The 26,153-nt window shown below is 42.9% G+C and overlaps 3 protein-coding genes across 4 annotated transcripts; all 3 read right to left on the bottom strand.

Annotated features, from left to right (window-relative positions):
* Positions 1-6,073: 6,073 nt before the first annotated feature.
* On the bottom strand, positions 6,074-8,870 carry LOC6042626 (zinc finger protein OZF). Of its 2 annotated transcripts, none has more exons than XM_038252612.1 (5): positions 8,674-8,870; positions 7,437-8,428; positions 7,225-7,382; positions 6,370-7,161; positions 6,074-6,308 (listed from the first exon to the last, which is right to left on the bottom strand). In XM_038252612.1, the coding sequence occupies exons 2-5, from the start codon at positions 7,906-7,908 to the stop codon at positions 6,138-6,140; spliced, it is 1,593 nt and encodes a 530-aa protein (XP_038108540.1). In that variant the 5' UTR covers positions 7,909-8,428; positions 8,674-8,870; the 3' UTR covers positions 6,074-6,137. The 2 variants fall into 2 exon arrangements, with proteins under 2 accessions (XP_038108540.1, XP_038108539.1); XM_038252611.1 differs by having other exon boundaries at positions 7,437-7,938.
* A 5,111-nt stretch (positions 8,871-13,981) lies between these two features.
* Positions 13,982-16,474, bottom strand: LOC119766017. Its single transcript, XM_038250348.1, has one exon. The coding sequence runs from the start codon at positions 16,472-16,474 to the stop codon at positions 13,982-13,984; it is 2,493 nt and encodes an 830-aa protein (XP_038106276.1).
* A 501-nt stretch (positions 16,475-16,975) lies between these two features.
* LOC119766016 lies at positions 16,976-19,267 on the bottom strand. Its single transcript, XM_038250347.1, has one exon. It carries the CDS (start codon positions 19,265-19,267, stop codon positions 16,976-16,978), a length of 2,292 nt encoding a protein of 763 aa, XP_038106275.1.
* Between the last annotated feature and the right edge of the window lie 6,886 nt (positions 19,268-26,153).

Genomic DNA, 26,153 nt, shown 5'->3' with positions numbered 1-26,153 from the left:
CAGATCTTCAGTGTTTTGGACGCGTTGGAAAGATCTTTTGATTACCTGTTCAACGACGGGTTGCATGATAGATCCGGACAACGTTTTCATCGTGATATCTGAGATCCGGCTTCCAAAAAGTGCATAAATAACACTTAATTGCTAATAACTTTTGATAGGGTTGTCAGATCTTCAATGTATTGGTCGCGTTGGAAAGGTCTTTTAAATACCTTTCTAAAAATGTATAACATGCTGGGGTTTCTTACAAAAACCACCCTTTTTACAATCTTCCGGACTTTAGTCAAAATCGTTTTTTTAGCATAACTTTTGAAGTACTTTACTAAACTTCATAATTTTCAATAGGGACTTATGGGACCCCAAGACGAATCGAATGAGACCAAAACGGTCCAAATCGGTTAAGCCAGTGCTGAGATAATCGAGTGCATATTTTTTGGTGCACAGACCCACATCCCTACACACACACACACACACAGACATTTGCTCAGAATTCGATTCTGTGTCGATAGGTATACATGAAGGTGGGTCTAGGAGGTCTAATTGAGAAGTTCAGTTTTCGAGTGATTTTATAGCCTTTCCTCAGTAAGGTGAGGAAGGCAAAAACTCCGTCGATTTAGTTTTAAAAATATAACTGATTTTGTTCGTGTCATTAATTTTACAAAAAATAGTTTAGAAAATATACACAAAAAAATCATCAAAATTGTCATTATTAAAAATATTCTAGACAAAAAACATTGCTCAAAAAATCATTACTAGTTTAAAAAAAAGTCAAGTTCATAAAGTCAATTAATTCGGTCAAAATAGCAAGATTCCCTCTAAACATGTTCAACAAACCATCTTTATTACTATTTTCTTTTGACAATCCTCTTTCTGGCTCATCAGCAAGGTCTGATAAAAACCTATCCAGCGATAGTTCGCATGGAAGATTCGGACAATATTGCGCATTTTGCACTTTACTAGAGTGTTGCGCAATTATTTTCATCACAGTATTTTTTCATCACAGTGATTTTTGTTCACAGTGATGACGAAGATATCCGTTGCTATGGCAGGCTGTTTATGTTTATTTATTTATTTTTGGAAATTCAGAAACTATTGGCTCGTCCAGCCCAGAGAAAGTTTTACGGACTGGCTAAATGATTTAAAGGACGAAGGTTTGTTCCGGAATCGTGGTCTCCGTTGTTGGGATGCAGCGGTGTTGCGGAGGCTTACGATGGATCTTTGACAATTTGCCGGACGGGTGGTGGACAACCAGCGGGCGTTGCTGGCTACGTTGCGGACAGGCGTCTTCAGCACCCGCTGATCCTGCGCTGCCGAGAGGGGGCCCTTCATGGCGATGAAGACCAGTGGCTTGAGGGTTATCGTTCTCTACGGTCTTCATATGGGGAGGCGACATACAGCGTCAGAGGGAAGCTGCTCGGGATAACGCTACCGATCAATATGACCAATACGAGATGGACGAATGCTCGGAGTTTCGCCGATGGAGAGGGTGTTTGTTACCCTTCGCTACCCTGGAGCTTGTCCGATGTACCAATGCCATTTAATACATGTAATCTTTTCTAATAAAGTCTTTTTAAAAATATGTTATTTTGGTTCTAGCACCAATAGGGTAATAACTGTTTTTACTGAAAAATGTAAAGGCATCTTTCGTCTACCAAGTATTGGTTTTAACCAGAACTCTGTTAAATTTATAGCCAATTCATGGTATCGTTTACGGACTAAGCGAAACACATCTCGAGGTGGCCGATAGAATTATGCCCTCGAGCTCATTAGAAAAAAATAACCTGTAATAAAACACAAAGGTTTCAACTACGAGAATCGAGCCAGGAACCTTTAACAGACCATCTCAATGACTTACTGCCTCGGCTACCACAGCTTGGTTACTAGATTGTGGTCAGAAGTCGATGCATTACACTTGTTTTGTTTTGATAGTGTGATGGAAAATCAGTTTGCCAACTGTGATGAAAATTTTCCCGCAGCACTCTACTGAGGTGCAAAGTGCGCAAAGTTGACAGTTCTCAGTCCTGCAAAGCAGTGTGAGGAAAAAATCTAGGCCTAGCACGATTGACACAAAACTCTAGAAATTGTTGCAAGGCGCAATATTTCCATCAAAATATCTGAGATAGTCCTGCTTAAAGAAAGGTTGATAGTTCGGTTTGAGCTTGTGTGTTTGTAGGGGAGTTTGGGGTAATTTGTACACCCCTTTAAAAATTACCTTTTCTTCGGATATAAAGTGAAAACGGCAATTGAGGTGATAAGGCTAGTACTAGTAATGGCCTAGGAGTATGGACAAACCAAAAAAGTTGGAATAGGTTAAATAGTGTTGGTATAATATGTAAAAGTTTCCAAAGCCAGGTTGGCACTGCCATAAGTTCTAATTTTTGAGGGTTGGGAAATAAGGTTTTGCAGGGATTATATGGCAACAAAGTGGACCATTTTTGTTTAAGGGGGTTACTTGGCCGATGCCTGAGATATGTACGTATAAATATTGTGCATTTTATCTATTTTATCATCAAAAATTGCAATTTTTGATAGAACATGCTATGGGGGTAATTTGGACATACTTGCATGTCTACCTGTCAGGCACAAACAAAGTAACTTTCATGGTTGGTTGAGTTTTTAAAGGGATTCATAAATTTAGAGGGATTTAAAATGTCAAAACACTCAAAAAGGAATGTGAGCAATGAGAACTTTCACAAAACCTTTATTTTTTTTTTAAATTTAGATAAATTTATTTCAATATTCGAATTGATGAAAATCTGATCACTGAACATTTGGCGTTCAACTAGACTCTAATGTTGATTGTTTTAAATTAATTTCTTTGACATTTCTAATTTCTATATGCTGGTTTACGATTATATTCAAATTTAAAGGGCTACGGAATGTAAAATTTAAAAAAAAATGATAGTTTCAGGTTGATTAGTTCTATATGAAGATTGGTTTGGATAAATCTAAACGATACCTTAATCACTAAAAACCAAGGGGATGGAAACTCTTAGAGCTATAATTATTATGTTGACCAGTATATCAAAATATATGTTAGTATACTTATTATTTCCTTTACATATCGCCAGTATACTTACCAATATACTGAGAGTATCTTAGTATACTGACAGTTTATTGCTTTTCGGTTAGTATACTAACAAGTATACTGGAATATCGTTAGTATACTTAGTAGGGTGGGTACGTTTTTCAAAAAGTTCTCGGATCAAGTTTTAGTATAGTTCCCCTTGTAGGGCATGCCCATAGGGACTCTCATGCCAAATATCAGCTCATTTGGTTGTAAACTGGCTGCGCGCATCAGGGTTAAAGTTTACATGGGAATTACTATGGGAAATTGGAATTTTTCGTTCAAACGCTCCTACAGGTCTGGGAAAATCACGCGCCAACTTCTGGTATGGCCAGGCCTATGGGGAATGGTCTGGAGAACACTTTTCCCGAAGAGAGCATATTGATTCGTTGTCCCTAGACCTGGCGCATCGGCAAACAATTCGATGTCTCCGGAATCAACGGTTTTCCCTCATAAAGCATCAAATTTTCCTTAGCATGCTATGAAAGCTTGATGAACACCGCGACGCCATATGTCAGACAGCTACCACGTGGGTGAGAAACGCCTGGAATATTTAATTGCAAACCTTCTTTTAACTAGAAAATGATCATTTCGAGTAATCCTGATATTATTTAGTCAAATTCAAAATCTTTGCATAGCAAATTTGTATTTTATTGCAAATATTTCAACCACGTGTTAGCTGCCTGACGTATAGCGTCGCGATGTTCATCAAGCTTTCATAGCATGCTAAGGAAAATTTGATGCTATATGAGGGAAAACCGTTGATTCCGGAGACATCGGATTGTTTGTCGATGCGCCAGGTCTAGGGACAACGAATCAATATGCTCTCTTCGGGAAAAGTGTTCTCCAGACCATTCCCCATAGGCCTGGCCATACCAGAAGTTGGCGCGTGATTTTCCCAGACCTGTAGGAGCGTTTACACAAAAAGTTCCAATTTCCCATAGTAATTCCCATGTAAACTTTAACCCTGATGCGCGCAGCCAGTTTACAACCAAATGAGCTGATATTTGGCATGAGAGTCCCTATGGGCATGCCCTACAAGGGGAACTATACTAAAACTTGATCCGAGAACTTTTTGAAAAACGTACCCACCCTAATACTTAGTATTTCTAAGTAATATTAGAGTTTCCAGCCCCTTGCTAAAAACAATACTTGTGCCTAGTCCAGAATCAATGTTTAAATCATTTCAGAATGAATGATTCAATTATGTATACTACACTGAACTATTTGTTATCTTCCTACTGAATTATAGTTCTATCACAAAATCATTATTTAAACCTTTGATGAAATATTGTAAGCAAAAAACACTTTAAAATATAAATCAATTACAAAACCAGGCATTCTCAGTCCCAGATTGTAGTCCAAGATGTCCCCTACAAGCTGCAGGACGAACCGAGTTGATATCTAGATGGAACACTTTTTTTATTTGAGTTTGAAAAATATGCTATTTTTTCACTAAAATACCAATAACTCCCTTTAAATTTAACCAATTGGGATGTTCTACCCTGCATTTTGTTGCATTTTTCAAGTCCTTTCAGGTGCATTTTGAATTTTTAAATTTAATCGAATTTTCCCCAAGTTATAGCAGGCCAAGGGCGTCACTGACTACGTCCGTAGTCCTGTTAGATCATTCTTGATCAGGACAGTATAGCTCTGGTTCCTTGCAAGTGTCCTATTTTCTTACCTCCACGTTGGCTTGGTTTCGTCATCATGATGACAAAGTATGACCTTGCTGGTGGCCTGAGGAAACGACTCGTAAAACTTTGACCAGCAATGGTTAGAGTCGAGACGGCTAAAAGAAAGGGGCGCGACAATGTGAGACAGGGAAGTAATTTGTGATTGTAGACGGTATTGTTTTGATTCGCAGTATGTTGAGTCAACTGCTGTGGATGTACCTGAACATCGCAGAACGGGGTTTCTATTCTTTCCGTTTTTTTTTTTCATACCATCCATATCCTGTTTATTTTGTTTCACTGATTCTCTAACACGCCTTCGGCTTATTATCGCCCTTTAATGTTTGTCTAAACTTGTTTTCGATTTTACTTTCTTGATTCTCTTATTTCTCAACGCTTTTCCACTCTATTTACTAATTGATGCTGCTGTAACACACTCTCTGTTTTCCCTTAATTTGGGAGCGATTTCAATTTTGTTTGTCTTGTGCCTTTTCTTTATATATATATATATATATATATATATATATATATATATATATATATTTGAATAATTTTCATCTGCCCTATAAATTACCTATAATACAATCTAAGCTCGTTTGTTATCTCTGTTTATTAACATTTGTTTATTTCTTTATCTGCGTAATAAATTGCTATCTTTCTTTTACTTTTGATATAGATTAACACGACTCAACATTAGGCAAAATTTCAGAAGAAAACAATACACAGTAAATAACAATACACAGTAAATAACAATTAGTTTTTAACTTCAAACTAAAAATAAAACAGTTTTTGCTTTAATGAAAGTTGATAGGCACACTTTAAATGGTTAGGCGCTTATACTTACATCAAACCCTACGTAATGTACCACCCCCGGCCGAGTTAAAATGCGTAACCGGAAAAGAAGGTGTGCATGCCTGGCACGAACACTCAAAGCGTGTTCTAGCGTGCTGCTCGTACTGACTCAGAGCAAGGGTGAGATGTAGGTGTAAGGGCAGTGCGTGTTCGTCGGGAACCTGGTGCATAAGATCGGTCAAGGCCCGTTCTTACACTGAAAATTGCAAATTGCGAAGAAATTGAAAAAAAGCTTTGATTTGTTTTAGATAATCGAAATAAATAGTAAGTAGCTCTAAAAAGTCAAGAACAAATTTAATAAAAAACCCTGAAAATAAAAAAAAAAAACAGCTTTAAAAAATATGGAAATTAGTCAAAATGGATATACGACTAAAAAAAGTCGAAAAATTACGATTGAATGCAATAATCACCACGTATGCCTGAAACAAACTTGTACCTAAAAATGAACTTTTATAAATAAAATAATAAAGTTTTGTTCAGGAGCTGTGTTTAATGTTCTGTGTCTTGTTGGTCACGAGTTACACAACCACCTGCAATTTTTATTTATTTTAATCGTAAATAACATCAATATTCTCTTCCGTAAAGTTAACAGATTCAAGTATTTGATTTCCGGAAAGATTTGTCTCTGCAGTCTCACGAGATCGTGTCAGCTCACCGTCAACGGCCTGACCTAGCTTCTGTCCTTCATCGCCTTCCTTGAGGTGAGTCTTCTGGTGATTCTGTAATGAAACAATTCGTTTAGCTCTAACGAATTCAAATTTCCTCCCGCTTTCCGCTCACCTTCAAACTCTGCATCGACGCGTACACCTTCCCGCAGCTCGGACACATGTGGTAGAACCGATCGCCGTGCTCGCTCTTCATGTGTTCCGTCAGCTGGTCGGCACTCTCGAACCTTGCCTCGCACAGCACACAGCCGTGCGGTGGCCGCTCGCCGCCCGAGTGCTTTCGAGCCGTGTGAATGGTGAGCGTTTCCTGGCGCGAGAATCGCTTCCCACACGCGTCACAGCCGTAGTTGCGCACGCCACTGTGCGACCGTAGGTGGACAGTTAGGGCGTTTGATGCCGCGAACTGCTTGCCGCACTCCTGGCAGCTGTAGGGCCGTTCGTGGCTGTGGATTCGCTGATGGATGACCAAGTAACCGCTCTGGGCGAAGCTTTTGAAGCAGATGTTGCAGCGGAAGGGTTTCTCGCCGGTGTGGACGCGTTCGTGCTTTTCTAGATTACACTTTTGCGTAAATCCTTTGCTGCAGTACTGACAGGAGAAGGGTTTCTTATCTTCGTGCGAATAACTGTGAATGTCTAGAGAACGCTGTTCGACGTAGTATTTTCCACAGCCTGGGAACGAACACCAATAAACCTTACGTTTCGTGTGGTGTTTCATGTGCTTCGACAGCGAAGTGGTCCACTTGAACCGTTTTCCGCATACAGGGCAAAGGTTTGGTTTCCCTACGATATTGCGAAGTTCGCCGGTATGCTTGCGTCTGTGCTTGGTGAGGTTCGAACTTTCCGCGAAGCTCATTCCGCAGATGTTGCAAACGTGTGGTTTGTGGAGCAGATGAGTCCGCGAGTGGCGCTGGAAATCAATCAAAACGCGACTTATTACTATAGCGAGGTTGGCCAGCAATCCTGGACTTACCCTCAGCTTACTGGAGTTGGAGAATTTCTTTTTGCACACATTGCACTCAAAGTGCGCATCCGACGTTGGATCTTCTGAGCTCGACAGTTGCACTGTTTTTTCGTTCTCAAGAATTACGTCTTTTTGATTCTGCTCAAAAGGCTCCTCAATTTCTTCAACTAAAAGAAAATAATATTGAAACAATAGAATTTATAAACCTGATTATTCCTCACCGTAACAGTCATCTTCCAGCAATTCCTGTCCCAGATTACAGGCTAGATCGTCTCGATTAACTTCAAAATCAATAACCTTTCCGCCATCGACTATTTCTCTCGATTGGTCCTGCATTTCTTCACCCACCTGTTGTTCATCGCTTTGCAAAAACGACTCAACATTTGCCACAATAAAAGTTTTCGGCTCGTCCACCGGAACAACTTCCGGTAGCTGCTGAACCGCCTCCACTGGAGGAATCTTAATACTTCGCAGAATCAGCACGCACTCGTTGCCGGCATTTCCGTTGATTCGATACTCTAACCCGGGACTGTCCGGATGCAGCGTGATGAGTTGCAGCTCTGGCTCCGGTTCGTCCTTTTCCTGGTTCGCTTTTTGGGCGGCCAAATGTTCCCGGATGGTGACGTCCGCCTTTTCGCACTGCTGTTTGAAGGTGAACGCACGGCTGACCTGCAGCACGCACTGGACGCACATCTGCGCCGGGAAGCCATCGTTTGGGGAGACCTACGGGAGAATTTTGGCAATACTTACTTTACTTTCTCAGCAACAGGTCTATCGGCCCAACGCTGAATAAATAGATTTCCAGGATACTCGATCTTGGGCCGCCGAAGAGTGTCGATCATCCATCCAAACGTGATCGATTTGAGTACACCATAAACCATTTGGGTGACGCCATGTGTGCTTCCGAATGTTCCGAATAACCTTCGCGTTTGTGTGTCCGATGACTATTCGTGTCTTGGGCACTCTTACTCTTTAGGTCTTATCGAAACGCTCGTAGAAATCGTCTTTTTCGTCATCGGACTTGTTGTTCGCGTTGTTAGTCCGTGCGTAGATTTTGATCAGGCTGTGGTTGAAGAATGTGCCCTTTATTCTCAACACGCAGATCCGGTCATTCACCACCTTCCACTTGATGGCTCCGTTCTTTTGATCCCCAATCACTACGAAAACGACTCCATACATCGCCTTTTCGCCGTCGCTGTAGTAGATGTGGTACCTGAAAGAGGTGTTGGCGATGGGATCGCTCTCCATTACCGGGCCACGTTCAAACGACCGAGTTTCCAATCGTTTTACTTTTAACATCGCCTGATCTGGTGCCAATTTATCGGTCCTGAATTTGTTCTTTTGTTTTTCTGAGTTGATGATTACTTGGGTATGCCGCCTAACCAAAGGATGCAAATACCTAGTCTCGGGGTAAGGCTGCCACCTAGCAGCCCAGCCGAAACAACCCTTAATTTCTACCTTGACATTCGCCACGGTCATCAGCATCGAGTCCAGGCTGGAACCAAACAGGGGTCGCATTTTCTGCTTTTTGGACATGCAACTGCGGCAGATTTCCTCCAGATTCATGAAGGCGCAATCACTGTCAAAAGTGCTCATTTTCTAAAAATTAAATTTGATTATTGCACAAAATTCAAAAACGGCTTCTAAAATCTAGAGTAAATTTTCAAAAGGTCCTATGTGCAAAAACCTCAATCTGAGTAAATTAATGTCAAAGTTTTGCTGGATATTTTTTAATCCCATTTAAACAAGGTTTAATATTTTTCAATTCTAAAAACGCACAAATGGACCTAGAATGATGCTTTTTAAGTGTACTTTACGGGAACTATCAATAGTCTTGTTTAAACATATTTCTGAATAAATTTGTTGCATACGACCTTTGAGTGCACATAGGACACGCTTCATAGAACTTTTTTGCAGATAGGATTTATCACATTGGAGCAAATGTGTGCAGCATTGCACATAGGACTTTTCTTAATTATATTTAAATCTCTATTTAAAAAGAACAACTTTTTTATAAAAACTATGTTCGCCCAATCCTCGCGCAACGTGTAGGCAACAGCTGATTGAGAGCATGAAATGTTTCAATGCTTCCAGCGTGAGAGAGAGAAACTGTAGGAGAGAAAAACAACCAACCCGCGCTCTCGTAAACCCAAACGTAAACATCTGTCGGATAGGTGCTTGCAATTTAACTTACACGACAATGTAAACAATCTTTGCTTGGTTGCGGATAGGACTTTTCAGATTTTTATAGTTTTTGATGTTTTTGAAATGATTTTTTGCCAAAGAAGTGCTAGAATCTTGTTGAAGGCTGATTAACTAGAGTTCAGGTAAGTTTTTCTGTTAAAATACAGCAATGGTAGTGGTTTGCAACCTTGTTTGCAACCTGAAATTAGTATTTTTTTTAATGATAATATTTTTTTCAGAATCTGCTGCACTGGTTTTGAGGACACATCGGCAACGGCGAAAACAAAACTTAGTCGATCTCGCTGGCCGGAACGAGAAGCGCAAGAACGACGACCCTCCAAGCTGGAGACTTCAGGTAAAAAGAAAATGAGCAATCAACCACTTGGCTGCCGTTGTCCACTGAAAATTTTGGCTCGAGCCAAAATTCTCGGTGGGTGGTAAGTTTAATTTGGAGGATTGCGTGATTTTAGTTTTGAATTGATGTGGAATTTTGTTTTTAGGTGTCGTGAAGGCGGTTTGCTGACGAAAGTAGCAGTGGTAAGAAGGACAAGCACCGGTAGAACGGCGAGCGAGACAACAATAAAAACCGGGATCGGAACTAGGATCGCGATCGGGAGAGGAAAACGACCGTCACCGGCACAAGTACAGTTCTTGGTCGGGTTAACAGTCGAATTCATCGTCCTCGAAGCACCACCACGAGGAACGCCAACGAAAGCTTTCCCACTCGTCGTCGTCCTCGAATCAGCATCCACACAGCAGAGCAAGTAGCCGGCGAGAATCGACCTCGAACGTTACGAAGGACAAGGAGGTCAGCGGCAATGTCGTGAGCGTTCCAGCTCTGATGGTTTCACCCTCGGTTTCACCCGCCGCGGCCGAATTGGTGGTCGGTGCATCACGTCGTTGACATCAACTGCTGAAAAACTGGCCCAAAGTTTTTCTCCAAACTCTGCTCTGCTCCACCGAGCGATCGACGTAGACAAGGCAACATGGCTTGTGATTTGCGATTCATAAACAGTTTGTTAAGTCTTGCACAACTTTTTTGCCAAATTTTACTTTATTAAATTGAAAAGATGTAAAATTGTTACCTCGGTACTTGATAAAACAGAAATGATTTGGGAACATAAAACCAAGTGAGAAAGACCTTGTTATTTGGCGGGCGTAGCGACATTCGTCGCTGGAGGAACCGGTTACTGCGATGTTGGAACTCTGCTGCTGCTGGGAACGTTCCGACGCGGGCGTTGGACAGGTCGGTGGCAACAGAGAAAGGGGTGGCATCGGCGGTAGCGGTGGAGATTGCTGGGCTTACTCTTCGGAAGTCGATGGCAACGGAAACAGCTTCTCCGTACTGATATCGTCGCCGTCGGCCAAGATAGTCGTTTCCATTGCGACGCCAACGACTTCGTCATTGCAGTTTACTGCAGTCTCGTAATTGCTGTTTCTGCGTGGTGACGACTTCCTCGATGATGGCTAGGCCAACGACGACCACTACGTCTACGGCCGCTTCCGGAACGTTCTTCCGCCGAGGTCGATTCTCACAGGATACATAATCCGTAGGCTTAGTAATTTTTCTAATATAGCTAAAAAGTTATCGCTGATTTGCTTATATTTTATCTTTTTATATTTTATTGAATTTCATACCAAAGCAACATTTAATTATCTTGTCCAGCCAGAATGATTGAAATAAATTAAAATTTCTGTGACATTTTGCCCAGCTCAAAATATTTTTTGAGGATTTCATCTCACTTTTCAAAAAATAAAAATCAAGAAGCCAAACATTATTTAAATTGGAGCAAAATCTTCAAATTTTTATTTAAAATCAGAACAGAAAACTAAAAAAGTGGTATTTTTTAACTTCCACGGGAACCATCCACCTAAATAATCAAATATCGTGAAAATTAAACAGGAAACAGCAAAATCTTAAATCTCCCTTTTCTTTGGTTTGCCCTCGGCCGTTCGCTTTGCCGGGGTGCGCTTCTCCACGTCCAGCAACACCGGATCGGGCAGGATGGTTTACTTTTTCTTGCAGTGCGGCGGATAAACTCCGTACCCGTTGGCAATCTCTTGCACAATTCATCGCTTGAGCCGCTGGCTAACACCGAATGCCTCCCTCCTCAGCTGGTTGGCGTCCTCCACCCACTGGACGCATTGCGGAAAGCCACAACGAACCGCCTTCAGGACACCTAGAACAAAAAATTCCTCACTAACTCAAAACTCGAATCACGCAGTCCTCGACGCAGTCCCTCAAATTAAACTTACCAACGGCTGTTCCCAGTCCCCGGAAGTCCCCAGCTTGGAGAGTTATCGTTCTTGGGCTCCTCGTTCCGGCTAGCGAGATCGACTCTGTTTCTCTGTTCTCGCCGTTGCTGATTTGTCCTCAAAACCAGTTCACCAGATTCTGAAAGAAAATTTAAAAATCAATCAAAAAGGTTGGTTTTAATCCGCTACCACCGTTGATTTTTAACAGAAAAACTTACCTGAACTCTAGTTTATCAGCCTACAACAAGATTCTAGCACTACTTTGGTAAATAATCGTAAAAATAATGGTAAATAATCGTAGAAAATATTAAAAGTCCTATCCGACTCAGGCAAATAATGTTTACATTGTCGTGTAAGTTAAATTGCAAGCACCTATCCGACAGATGTTTACGAGAGCGCGGGTTGGGTGTTTTTCTCTCCTACAGTTTCTCTCTCTCACGCTGGAAGCATTGAAACATTTCATGCTCTCAATCAGCTGTTGCCTACACGTTGCGTGAGGATTGGGTGAACTTGAAGTTTGCAAAATATTTTTGTTTTAGGGTTTCATAAAAAAACGACCTATACATATTTTTTAATTAGCAAAATAACCATGTACATAGGTCATTTTGATATGGGCGTATATTAGGCGTATATGCATCATGACTATAAAATTATATAGATGGCACATAGGTTGATTTGCTACGGTTCTATGTGCACGTTTGACTCGAATGCACATAGGACTCCCGAGGGGCAAAATAACCTATATTTATTTGGGGTAGCATTTTTCGAGAGTGGTTTTAGGTTGTTTTGTTTTCTATCAATAACTTGAAAAATAAAAGGCTTTTACAAAATCGGATCAGCGGTTCGTGTAGTTTCCGGCTTGCTGAATGTCATGCAATAAATAACTCAGTTTGCTTATTTTGTCGGATAGGACCTTTTGAAAATTTACTCTAGAAATCATCAATGAAGTTGCGTATTTGACAGATTAAGGGATTGTTTTGTAAACAAAACGTTCGCTCGCACGAAGTGAGGGGTGCTCAAGATGAAACGATTACAGCGAAAACGAAGTAATTCAGATGTAGTTGGGACTGAACATTTACACGCTAACGAAATGTGACTCATTTGTTTATTTTTGGAAGATATTGACCGATTCCTCGATCATTTAATTGGGTCCTAAAATGAAGCTTAGATTGCTGATATTATTGTTTACAGCGATAAAGCTTATTTTTCTGAGTACAATGACCCTTTGTACGACCACAAAAAGTTTAAAATGGATTTTAAAATCAATTTTGAAAAATTTACCTCGCGGTCCTTCTTGACAGAAAAGCTCCTACTTGACAGCTCGTTCCAAGGGGACCATAGTTGATCCATCGAAAAAATGTTGTCTTGTCAAAAAAAAAAATTTGCATTAAAATGAAAAAAGTGATCAGAAATGTTTTTTAAGCGTGTTTTTTACCGTTGTACATAAAAATTGACATAGAGCTTTAGTACCCAATTGGGTACTAAAGCCGTATGTAATTTTATATGTACAACGGTAAAAAACACGATTAAAAACCATTTCTGATCACTTTTTTTCATTTTAATGCAAAAAAAAAAAAGTTGACAAGAAAACATTTTTTCGATGGATCAACTATGGTCCCCTTGGAACGAGCTGTCAAGAAGGAGCTTTTCTGTCAAGAAGGACCGCGAGGTTAATTTTTCAAAATTGATTCAAAAATCCATTTTAAACTCTTTGTGGTCGTACAAAGTGTCATTGTACTCAGAAAAATAAGCTTTATCGCTGTAAACAATAATATCAGCAATCTAAGCTTCATTTTAGGACCCAATTCTTTTAAAAAATGTTACATTCTCCGCACTTTCACCGTCAAAATGTATGGAGAAAAGCAACTGTTTTTACCTGTGGAGGGTGCACAGACGTCAAATCTCTATCAATTCTCAGATGTAGGACCTTCATTATATTTAGAACTACTTTCCAGAAGACACCATATTTTTCGCTGAAAAGTTATTAGCTTCCGAAAAGGACCGTTATGGCGCAGACGGCTCTAAAATTTACAAATACCTATTTTTTTTTTGAATTCTTTCTTAGAAAAAAATTTGTTTCACACGGCCTTGGCTTACTGTTCGGATTGTGGTGGACTGTTTTTCGGTTTGGTACCACAGAGGAAACACTTTAACTTAAGGTTCGGTTTTATTTAACTTTTCCGTTTCACTGGTTAAACTATTCCTCTTGGGGCTGCTGCTGCTAGGCGCTGCTTCCTTTCCGTTCGCGAGTGGAGAACTTTCTGGTCCTCGCTTGGCTTTTCTCTTCGTTGTGTGTTTTGTTTCGTACGTCGGCTGCAACGCGCCGTTAATCAGCATGGGCGTCGTCGTGCGGGAGGGGCGACACCGAACATCCTCCCCCCGGTTGAGTCTGCTCAACCTTAGAAGCTTCATCTGGTAGGTTGTCCTCGATCGGAAGGATGGAGATCTTGTTGATGGGGCGCCGGTAGGTCGATCCGTTCACGGTCACGTCAACTGCTCGTACAAATCCGTCTTCTCCTGGATAAACCGCCGTGATTCGTCCTAGCCTCCAATTAAGGGGTGGCAGAACTCGGTCGTGAAGCAAGACGATCATACCGACACGAACATTTGGCATTGCGCGCAAGTTTTTCTTCCTTGGTTGCAGTGTGTTTAGATATTCACGACTCCAGGCACGCCAAAAGTGCTCACGCATGAGCTGCAGGTGTTGCCACCGATCCAATCGGTTGGCGTTCAAATCCTCCAGAGACGGTTCAGCCGGGGCAGTGAGAGGACGGCCAATCAGGTAATGTGCCGGTGTGATCACCAGCGGGTCGGCAGGATCGTTGGACACAGCGAACATCGGGCGCGAGTTCAGTACGGCTTCGATTTCAGTCAGCACCGTTGAGAACTCTTCGTAAGTCAACTTTGCATTACCTACGATGCGCTTCAGGTGAGTTTTAGCGGATTTTACAGCTGCCTCCCAGAGCCCTCCGAACTCGGGAGCGTCCGGTGGAATAAAATGCCACTCGATCTCACGTTCTTGGCAAAATTGTACGATGCGCTGAACCGCTAGCTGATCCCGGAACTGCTTGTGAAGCTCGTGCAATTCGTGGTGAGCGCCCTTGAAGTTAGTTGCGTTGTCCGAATGCAACTCTTGAACGCACCCTCTGCGACTGATCATCCGTCGAAGTGCCGCCACGAATGCGTCGGTGCTAAGATCGGACACGAGCTCCAAATGCACCGCTTTGGTGGCCATACAGACAAAAACTGCCAAGTATGCCTTCACAAGAGTGGGTCGACGAGAACCTTGCTTGACCCAAAATGGACCGGCGTAGTCAACTCCAGTGGCGGCAAAAGGTGGTGAAGGAACAACTCTCGCTGGAGGTAAATTTCCCATCAGCTGCGTTGTACGAGTGGGGTCACACCGGAAGCACTTAACGCATCGCCGCGTAATTTTACGGATAGTAGATCTTGCGTTTAGCAACCAGAATCGTTGACGCAGGGCGTTTACAAGTCCGTTCTGACCGACATGCACAAAATCGATGTGCATTTCCTCTATCATCTTCCTCACCAGCGGGTCCTTGTCCGGGAGGATGATTGGGTGTCGACATTCAAATGCAAGCTGTGAGCGATCGAGACGACCGCCAACTCGGAGTAATCCCTCGTGAAGGATCGGTCGGAGGTTTCCGATCCGTTTGCAAGGCTCGTTGAGGCGAACGCGCCGAATCTCGTCTCCCAGATGAACGAGTTGAATCACCTTCAGTATTGCTTCCCTCGACTTGCGCAGCTCTATGATCGTCAAGATCTGGCCGCTCCTACGTTCAGCGGGTTTCTTCCGGCAGTTTTCGGCAAAACGCAAAGCGTAGCCGACAATTCGTTGGATCTTACGGAAGCTACACCAGAGCCGGTTGTCGCGCAGAAGTTCTGGCACCTGACCGCGGGAAACTATGTCCGCAGGGTTGTTCTCCGTGTTGATATACTCCCATCGGAAGCCATCGGTCTCGTCCTGAATGACAGCGATGCGATTTCTCACGAACTGCTTGAGTTGGTTGAGCGGTTTTTTAATCCAGGCCAGCACGATCATGCTATCGCACCACAGTACGACATCTTGGAACTCCATGTTCAGCTCGGTGATCACCTTTTTCACAAGACGTGTCAACAGAAGAGCACCGCAGCACTCCTTCCGAGGGATGGACAGCTCTTTCAGGGAAGCCAGCTTGGACTTGCTGGTCAGCAGCGACATCTTTGCCGAGCCGTCGGCAAAAATGCTTCGCAAATACACACAGGCTCCGTACGCTACGTTGGAAGCATCTGCAAACCCGTGCAACTCATAAGCTACCGCGTTGTTCGCCGTTACACGTCTCGGAACTTGGATCTGATTGAGCTTCGCCAGTGACGCTTGAAGATCCTGCCAATGGCGCGCCACCTCTCCTTCGAGCGGATCGTCCCAGTCTGCCTTGATTTTCCAAAGATGCTGCGATTGTAGTTTGGCGAGGACGATAGCAGGCGAGAAGAGCCCGAGTGGGTCGTAGAACTTAGCAACCCCAGCGTAGATCATTCTTTTGGTTACAACATCACTCGTCGACGGCCGGGTTTGGTTGGCAATCAGTAGGGTATCTGCTTCAGGGTCCCAGTGCAGTCCTAGAACCTTGATGACCTTGTTCGCGCCACTCTCCTCCAGCGGCACTTGCGTTTCACGTTCTTCTACAGGCATGTGCTTGAGGAACTCTACCGAGTTGGAGCACCATTTATGGACTGGGAAGCCACCGTGTGCGAGAAGCTGTTTCAGTTGTTGCTGCGCCTCAATCGCTTCCAACACCGTTTCGGCTCCTGAGAGCATGTCGTCCATGTAAACCTCCTGCTTAACGATCCTTGCTGCAATCGGGAACTCGTCCTTCTCTTCTTCGGCCAGCTGGGCGAGGCATCAGGTTGCTTGGTACGGGGCTGATGCGGTACCGTACGTAACGGTGTCGAGTTCAAGCACCCGCAGCGGCTGTGTTGTCTGCTCTCGCCAAAAGATCCGTTGGTAGTGTCGATGTTCGGGGGCCATCAGAATTTGACGGTACATTTTGGAGATATCCGCCGTAAACGCAACCTTGTGAATCCGAAAACGCAACATGATGGCGTACAGCTCGCTTTGCACTACCGGACCGACGAGGAGAACGTCGTTCAGTGCCAAGTTGTTCGGGGACGTCCTTGCACTGGCATCAAAAACAACGCGGCACTTCGTGCTCGAGCTCGAGGGCCGCAGTACTGCGTGGTGCGGCAAGTAGAAGTTCTTCTGGCCTTGTGGGTCGTCTGCTTCAATCACTTCGTGGCAGTGGCCGAGAGCTTCGTATTCTCAAATGAACTGGATGTACTGGGTTTGGAGTTCCGGGTTTCGCATCAATCGCTTCTCGAGCATCAGGAATCGCTTCAGGGCAAGATCTCTGCAATCATCCAGATTGACCACGTTTTTCTTGAAGGGTTGCTGGACCACGAATCTTCCTGTTGGGTCACGTCGATAGGTGGACAGGAAGTGAGATTCGCAAGCAGCTTCTTCTCGCGAAAGTTTCGGGACGTCCGGCAAATCCTCAACTTTCCAGAACTGCTTCATCATTGTCTCGACGTCCTCCACGGTGGCCATGTTAGAGTGCTGAATTGGTACGTCCGCGACGTACGGTTCCTTGAGGACCCCAGCAACGACCCATCCCAAATGGGTTTCTCGCAACTGTGGCAGATTATCTGACAGTCGGAGGTGCCTTGGTTTCAGGATGTCAAAGAAGAGTTCGCCGCCGATCAGCATGTCCACCTTGTCTGGGGTATGGAAATCTTGGTCGGCCAGTACAACTCCTTCCGGAAGACGCCAACCACTGACGTCGATCTTTCTTGTTGGAATTTTTCCAGTCACTTTCGGTGTGACCAGACACTCAAGCGCACAGGCGAAAGAGGATACTCTGGATCGGAACTTCACTAGAACCTTGTCGCGGGCGTGGGTTCGCAACTCGTTGATTCCGGTGATAGGGACATTTGCTGGCTGCTTCTTTACTCCCAAACGGTTGGCCAGTTCCTCGGTCACGAAATTGACTTGGGAACCGCTGTCGAGAAGAACACGGCAAGGTTGGGGTTTGCCGTGTTTGTCGAGGGCATCTACCACTGCGGTCAGCAGTAGAACAGTCTTGGACCTGGTGGGAAACAGGCTTGAGCAGGATGCAGACACATGACGTTCTTCCGAACTCGGCGCCTCCTCTACGGCAGGCTGGAGTGCTGTTGCTTCGGCAACGACTAATGGCTTGGGCTGGACGGCACGTCCAGGGAGTGACGCTGCGTCATCGTGCAACAACGTGTTGTGACGAGCTTCACATTTTCGGCACGCTTTCGTAGAAGGACACCCGCTCACGAAGTGTCCCTTTCGCAGACAGTTGTAACAGAGTCCAGCTACTCGCACCTTTTCCCTCCTCTGGGGCATGGACAGAGAGGTCAAGGTCGAGCACTGGTAGTTACCGTGGGAACCACCGCAAAAGTCACACGTCGACTCGGATGCCGGAATGGCCGCCACGGCATGACTTCTCTGGGCTGGTTTGAACGTAGGTTTCGGCTTGGTTGCTGGTGGGCTTTGGTACTCGAACGCCACCTCACAGTTTTCCAGAATGTGGGCTCTGGACTTCAAGAACTCCATGGTCGGAGCGTATTTCGGTAACTCTCCCTTCTTCTGCGTAGCCTCCCAGGCTTTACGTGTGGACTGGTCGAGCGCGTTAGTGATCAGAAATACAAGCATGTGCTCGGACACGCCAGTCAACTCCTGTTTCAGGTACCGCAGGCTCTCCACGTTGCGCGTAACTTCGTTTATCAGAGATCGCAATTCATTATGCGACTCGGACGTCATCCTTTTCAGCGACAGCAGGGCTCGTAGATGAGACTCGACGATCACACGCAGGTTATCGAAGCGTTCAGCGAGGTCAGCCCAGGCTTGTTTGTAGTTACCCTCGTTCAACACCTTCGCGTCAATGCTCCCTTCGGCTTCCCCGACTAGCGCCTTTTCGAGATGGTACAACTTCACCACGTCTGAATCCCCGGAGTTGGCCATCAGGTCTAGAAAGATGGCTTTGAATTTCGGCCAGTTTGCGTAACTGCCGTCAAACGAGGGGATTGGCACTTTCAAGGGGCGTTGCTGGACAACAACTTGCGGCTTGGTATTCGACGGCGTTGCATCTCGGTTCTTGGCCTCCAGATACAGCTCTTCCACAGTCGTCGAGACCTCGAAGTACATGTCTTCGAACTCTTGGTAAATCGCAACTTGAGCCGGAAGTTCGTCGTCCGTTATCCACGTCATGACTTCATTGTGGCACCCGTTATATTCTTTGAAGGCGGCCGCCAGCATCTCCTTCATGACCTTGAGCGGTCCCACAGCAAGCTGCTTCTGCTTCTGCAGGTTCCGACGGACACCAACGATCCTCTGCCTCATCTGCTCTCGAAGCCGGAACAGGCCTTGTAGTTCCCTTGGAACTTGTTGTTGCACTTGCTGATTCGGGTTCCGGACAATGGCGCTCCGTACAGGGACAGCGAGTTTCTCTTCCGGAAACCCCATGAATCCGGTGTCGTCCGCCGAATGCATCGATTCGCGGTCATCATCACTGAATTCACCATCGGACATTGTTCCGGTTCACTTTTTGAAGTGGCGCACACACACACACGCGACTGGCTTTACACTTTTCGAACGCGATTCCGAACGTGTTTAAACACGTTTGCAGCGCGAGGCAGCAGCAGGAAACACTTCCAATCCGGTTCGGGATGGACCACTTTTATGTTTCACACGGCCTTGGCTTACTGTTCGGATTGTGGTGGACTGTTTTTCGGTTTGGTACCACAGAGGAAACACTTTAACTTAAGGTTCGGTTTTATTTAACTTTTCCGTTTCACTGGTTAAACTATTCCTCTTGGGGCTGCTGCTGCTAGGCGCTGCTTCCTTTCCGTTCGCGAGTGGAGAACTTTCTGGTCCTCGCTTGGCTTTTCTCTTCGTTGTGTGTTTTGTTTCGTACGTCGGCTGCAACGCGCCGTTAATCAGCATGGGCGTCGTCGTGCGGGAGGGGCGACACCGAACAAAATTATTGTTCAATCAACTTTTTTAATTTGAAATAATGATTTCTTTTTAAAAAAATAATCTTGTAGCATTATTGAGTATTTACATTGTTGATGTTCTGAATTTTTCAAGTTTTGAGCTCTAAGTAAATTTTTATATAAAAAATATAATTTATGTACAACGATTAAAACACGCTTAAAACCATTTCTGATAACTTTTTGTTATTTCAATGCAAAAAAAATGACAAGACAACATCTTTTCGATAGATCAACTATGGTCCTCTTGGAAAGAGCTGTCAAGTAGAACCTTTTCTATCAAAAAGTCCCGCGAAAAAAATTTAAAAATCCATTTTAAACTTAAAAAATAAAAAATATGAAAATTGTAATTACAAGCCAAGGTATTGACATTTGAATGAAAAAAAGTGTTTAAAATGCATTTTATATCTGCCCGGTTGTTTTGCAATTATTAGTTTTCAAAACATCTAAGTATTGAGGAAAATTATATTTTTTGCGAAAAATAAAATTTTTGCGGTGCTGTACATTGAAATTTTATAAAAATTCAAAACATTTTTAAACAAGCACAAACATGCTAAATATGATTATTAATGCAGAAAATGCGTAAGAGTTTGTTATAAGTTGATTTGACTTCTATTTTCATAAAAATTTTGAAGATTTCTGAAAAAAAAAATTTTTTGCCTCCTGATTTTTCGGACCGATTTTGAAGAGGGGGTGACATAAACTTTGAAAAATATTTGCAACTTTTAATTTACTTTTATTTTTCGATTTTTTAATATTCATGGATTTTTTTTAAATATTCTAAATTAATTTTTTCATTTTTTTTTGTTTTTTTTTGGTATGTTTGTCTGCATTTTGAAATTTTAAATTTTTTTTTTCAATTTTTGAAAAAAAATATTTTTGGTTCAAAATTTCATATAGGGTATTTGTCCCTATTTTGGGCCTAGTATCCATTTTGGGTCTATCAATCTTAATTCAACGAAATCGAGAATTTCACGAAATCTGGCAAGAATCTGTCACTTGATAATGATACGTGCAGTCATTATCTTCATTTTGGTGGGCAAGAATAATTTACTTTTTCCTTCTAAATTAGAAATAAAGCAATAAAAATAGCACTCTTCACTATTTTTTTGGCAAATCGCTAGTTGCCCATTAGGGCGAAAATTTTCACCACTTTTGCTTACCGCTTGTTGACACTCAGCGTCACGGCTTTCATCGCTCAGCACACGAATGAGAGCCGTCCCCCGAATCTCCAACCACCGGCAATATGTTTTTTTTTGGTGGGTTGCACAATCCCGTTGAAAAAACAATCACCAAACTGCCACCAAATCACTAAAATAACTGATTAATAACTTCGTCCATTTCGGAGAGAATGGCTCTATATGCAGTCCATTTGACACTTCTACAAATTGTGACAGTGTGTGCGCGCTTTTCACAAGTTACAGTATTTCTTGCATATTACGGGCTTGTTGTTTGGCTACGCAACAAATGTTTAATTATATTTAAAATTCGTAACGAATGATATAAATCATGTCCAAGCTAATTTTGCACGTAATGCAAATGAAATAATTCGTTCTAATGTTGTTTTGTGGCTTAAAATATCACAATGATTGAGCATGTTTGTCGACCGAATTTGTGCGGCTGTACTGTACGAGCTGGGGCTGAACCGTACGTCAAAAAAGTTCGCTACGTGCTTCGAGATTTCAACCAATCAGAAGGTAGGCCGAAAATATGTACAAAGAAGGTCGTATGCTAGAAGCAACATCCCCAAAATAGGGACAAAAAATGTTTCAGTTTCTCGGGCTTATATTGTGAAGGCAAACAAAAATCAAAATACGAGCGCAACCTGTCAAAGCCTGTTGCGCCACAGGCTGATGTATACGCTTACGACAAACCACTCCATTTTTGTACGGCGCAACAGATTTTTTCGCGCAACAGAAGAGATGCGCACTTTGGTGGTGCGTGGTGCGCGGATAATACAGAAATATAAAGTATTTTCGTCAAAAATGTGATTTAGTACACTGAAACTAAAATCATGATTGATTTTATATGTACTCTGCACATATCCAATCTTCAAATTGGCATAATAAAAATTATGACACATCATATTAATCCTTATATGCTTTACACATATTTTTTACAAACAATCTTCTTAGATTTTATATGCGTACGCATATAACTGATTTTTTCTCCTGTTCGTTAAAAACTATTGTTTATTCAAGTATGCTTTGTGAGCTCCGCATATAACGTTTATATGCGAGACACTATAGATTTTTGCAGAATGCTTTTTTTCATGAAACTTATATGCAAGGCTCACAGCAATTATGAATGTGTGCCCAAATGTGTACAAAACCGTTTGCGCGTGTGTGTCAGTGTGTCAGCCAGCAGCAACAGCCGTGGTTCATTTTGTGAAACTGCGATCAATCGGCGGGCCACAAATTTGATTCCGCGCAACGAGATGCCAGACGGTTCCGGCACGAAGGTGGTCCAGATGCAGAGCCTGTTTGGCCACATCGGCCAGGTTAACGAAATCCGCCTGTATCCGACGTTCCGACGTGTGTCCTGTTTGGTGGTGTCCTGGGTTAGCCGCGATTACTTTGAGAGCAGCATAAGGAGATTACCGTCAACGGGACGCTGGTTGCCGGACGCTGTTGCAACCGGAGGTGGTGAACCGCATCGTTGGAATGTTTCCGACCCAGGTTCGTAGAAGAAATCTGTGTGGTGTGGTGCAAAACGATGATGAACGTTTTTTAGCAGATAGTGAAAACGATCGTTAAAAACCTGGACAAAACCAATCTTCTGTCGCGAAAAAGATTATGAAGAAGCGTCGCACTTTGCTCGAGCTGGACGTCAAGTCGGAGAATCTAATGGACCACTTCAAGCACCCGGTATGTCAAGGGCACGCGGTGTGCAAAAAAACGGGAATCAAGAGGCAGGGCTCGGAGTTCCGCGGATACCGGCCGGGAGCAAAAAGCAACGCGGCAACCGCTCTAACTCATCCCGGAAATTGCCCCATTCGAAGCGATCTTCCCCAGAAACAAACAGCCACTCCCGTTCGGGGGAAAACACCGCAAGTGCTGAAGTCCGGCCATCATAGCTTAATAAAAGTTTCATAATTAATCACAAACTTTTCTTTAAATATGGAAAGAAAATTAAACACCAATTTAATATTAGAAGTAATACATAATAATAAAATGCATGCCTATCAAAAATCAATTGAAAATTCATTTAAAATCATGAGTGTTGCACTTACATGCTATATGTGGGTGCATATTGCAACATCATTCAGTCTGAGAGCATTGCATATACCATTTATGTGCTGTGAACATACGTTTTATATGCATTGGCATATTTCTATTCCTTATCCATTTATATGCAGAGCTCACGCAGTTCATATGCGGCGCATATACATGTCAAATGTAGAGGCACTCTGCAAAAATCTATATGCGAAACTTATAGCATACATCAAGATATTTATTTCAGTGTAAGAGCATTAGCTTTAAAAACAGCCCTCTGTCACGACGGCCATGTTTATGAAACCTAAATGTTCAACGCGAGCATGAAGACAACAAAGAAGATGAAGAATGAATTTGCTGTCAAAATTTGAAAATAAACAAACCGCGTGGTAAACAAAGGTATAATTTCATAATGTTGAAATGATTTCCATGAAAAAATAACGACACGGGACGGATTTCCAAACACAAGTTCCCGAAGGACCCTATCCGCCAGAGACTATGGATAAATGCCCGCGAAGTGGCGATGAAGACGGTTTTGCAAGTTCAAAGTTCAGATTTTTCGGACCACTTCGCGATGAACTTCTTGTGAGTCCACAAAGGTCGGATTCTACACAAGCACGCGATTCCTTCGATTCCCTGTGCGAGTCGACAGCGGGAGTGGGCCAGTCCTCGGAGAAGGTTATCGAAGGATGCTCGGAAAGACCAGCTCCGCCACAATCACCGGAATCACGGATGTTTCTGCACATGGTCGGTTACTCCCTGCCGGAGATTGCAGCGTGTTGTTCGGAAGTATCAACAGCGGGACTTGTCCAGTCCCCGGTCCAGTACTACCCAGCAAATCTTACCGGTTAATCGGAAGCAACAGTTTTCATCTTTTTTCGTAACAAATTTACACACACAAAAAGTGATGTTTCTTGAAGATTTGGTGTAAACAAACAGACAACACCAATACTGCTACACTCACAGAGTCCACGCAGTAGTATTAGTGAAGAGCCCACGATAAACAACATGGGCTCTTCACTAATACTACGACGTGGGCTCTTCGAGATTTTGGTGACTGTCAAACGTTCTAGCCATTTACAGTGGTGCCAGAGGGTTGTTTAAAAAACCAACTTATTCATGTAATACAAGCAAGGCTGCCTATAGCAGCCTTTGAGAATACATCAAATAAAAAGTGCGCTTGGCTTAGTAGGCCCAAAATAGGGACAAATACCCTATAGGTTAACTTTTTTTATTTATCAATTTTTCTTCCAGACAATTTAATGATATGTTTTGGGGGACTCCCTTCGGTTTACATAATTTTGAGCAATAAACAATATCCGTTTTCAAAATTAAATTTTGTAGTTTTCAGTCGCATTGTAATAAGCAAATCTGGAGTTTTTTTTTAAAAAGGTCCAATAAACCAAATTTCCAGTTTTTGCTTTTTGGGTGTTTTTGAAACCGACTTGAATCAAGGGTATTAAAAAACACCCAATAAGCAAAAACTGAAAATTTTGTTTGTTGGACCTTTAAAAAAAAACCCCGGAAATCCAAATTATAAGTTTTTTTTTATCAATACATATTGCAAACAAGCACCGCGCTAAGAAACGTCGTTTCTGTACTTTTTTCAGCCGCGTACCGCTTAAGAAAAATCTTATCATGACCCTTTCCTTGACCGTTGTTCTAGGGGCAGGACAACTTGGTCGATAGACTAATAATAGCTTATAATAGTTCGTTGATTGATTAATATTTCGTCAATACTTTAACGCGACCTTACCTGGGTTGTGGATCCTTGAACCTTTGTCAAATAGAAATGTCAAATTGAACATAAACACAAACAATTTTGACGGTGAGGATTTTCACGGAAATTTATAAGTAGCAGAAATTGGACATTTCTTCAGCGTGGACCATGCTCCGTCGGCCAAGAATGGTCAAGTTACTTTTGAAACACCAAAGAAGAAAAATGCAGTGGACCGGTTAACTGATTCCTCTACGTCCCGCTACGTTGAAGGATTACCCGAAAAGTCATGTCCACCTAATCTAGCTTCCTCCTCTTGCTCCTTCTGCTCCTCCTGCTCCTCCTGCAAAGAAAAACAAAAATGCTAGAACCGGTGACTTTCCGGATTGGTCCAAAATCAACTAAATAGTGGAAGGGAAACAGCAAATCCGATCATCAATTGTGGCCAAATGAAACCAGTGTCGAAGAAGAAAAACAATCGGCAACGAGACCGATTGCCTCCTTCTTCAATGTGGACATCATCATGATCATGGCCGCTAGAGGAACAGTTGAAGTAAAACCCGGAAAATCCCGGATGAAACCGTAAATATTGCCTCCTCCTTCTCCTTGAACTGCACTAGAGGGCAACGATGGGTCAAAGTCAAAGCTTTCGCATACTGTCCTGAATCCTCCTACCGTTTGAATTCCGCCAAACCCGGTCAACCTCGGTTGAAACGCCGCATACTCCATTGAGACGGAATCTCCCTCTTCCTGTGATCGTATTTGGTCAATCTGAGACTGTTTTTCTCTTTGGACAAGTTGCCTATGGTAAACGCAAAAGTAAGGGACCATGTTCCGGTGACCAGGTCTTGTCCCGTTGCTTCCTCGATCATGTAATAAGCAAAAATGAACACTCAATGAAAAGTAGCGGCAAGAGGAAAACTATCGACATCGAGACCGATTTCCTCCTTCTTCCACCACGCAAGAGGAAACAATTGGAAGGACATAATCATGGTCATGATCGTTGGCAGAGCAGTTTCATGCCTCTTCGAGCCATATTGTTGGAGAAAAAACGCGGAAAATCTTTCCAACCATTGATATAGAATCCTCATCCTCCGCGAGCCGCATCGTAGAAAACGATTGGTAAAAGAATATTTTCTGCTTTCGCCTACGGCCCTGAAATCTCCTCTTGTTTGAGCTCCGTCAGCCCGTCATTACGCCGGAAGTTAGGTGTTACTGTGCCCGGATTTGGCCAATATGGGACCGAACAGGACTTTTTTCTCCGAAAATTTCCAAGCGGTATTCTTTAGATAGTAAAATTTTGTCGCCAACAATATTTTGTTGTTTTCGTCTGTCTGTCAAACTGACAACTGTCAAATCAAGGTGTGCAAATGTAGGTCATAACATTCTCGTTGATTTATTGGCCAATAAATCAACAACAACGTCAATATGTTAACGAATGGTAAATATTTTTACTTTGTACACCCCCTAGCCGTTGTTCGTTTTTTTTTTGC

Source organism: Culex quinquefasciatus, chromosome 2 (genome assembly GCF_015732765.1).
Source record: "Culex quinquefasciatus strain JHB chromosome 2, VPISU_Cqui_1.0_pri_paternal, whole genome shotgun sequence".
In the NCBI taxonomy this organism is placed as follows: domain Eukaryota; kingdom Metazoa; phylum Arthropoda; class Insecta; order Diptera; family Culicidae; genus Culex; species Culex quinquefasciatus.
This window is presented reverse-complemented; position numbering and strand designations above follow the sequence as displayed.

Coding starts and splice junctions, on each gene's coding strand:
- LOC119766017 (XM_038250348.1), bottom strand. CDS start 16,474: ATGCTCTCAGGAGCCGAAACGGTGTTGGAAGCGATTGAGGCGCAGCAA.
- LOC119766016 (XM_038250347.1), bottom strand. CDS start 19,267: ATGTCCGATGGTGAATTCAGTGATGATGACCGCGAATCGATGCATTCG.
- LOC6042626 (XM_038252611.1), bottom strand. CDS start 8,811: ATGAGCACTTTTGACAGTGATTGCGCCTTCATGAATCTGGAGGAAATC. Junction 7,939..8,673: donor TGACCGTGGCGAATGTCAAG/GTAGAAATTAAG, acceptor ATTCTCCCGTAG/GTCTCCCCAAACGATGGCTT. Junction 7,162..7,224: donor CCAACTCCAGTAAGCTGAGG/GTAAGTCCAGGA, acceptor ATTGATTTCCAG/CGCCACTCGCGGACTCATCT.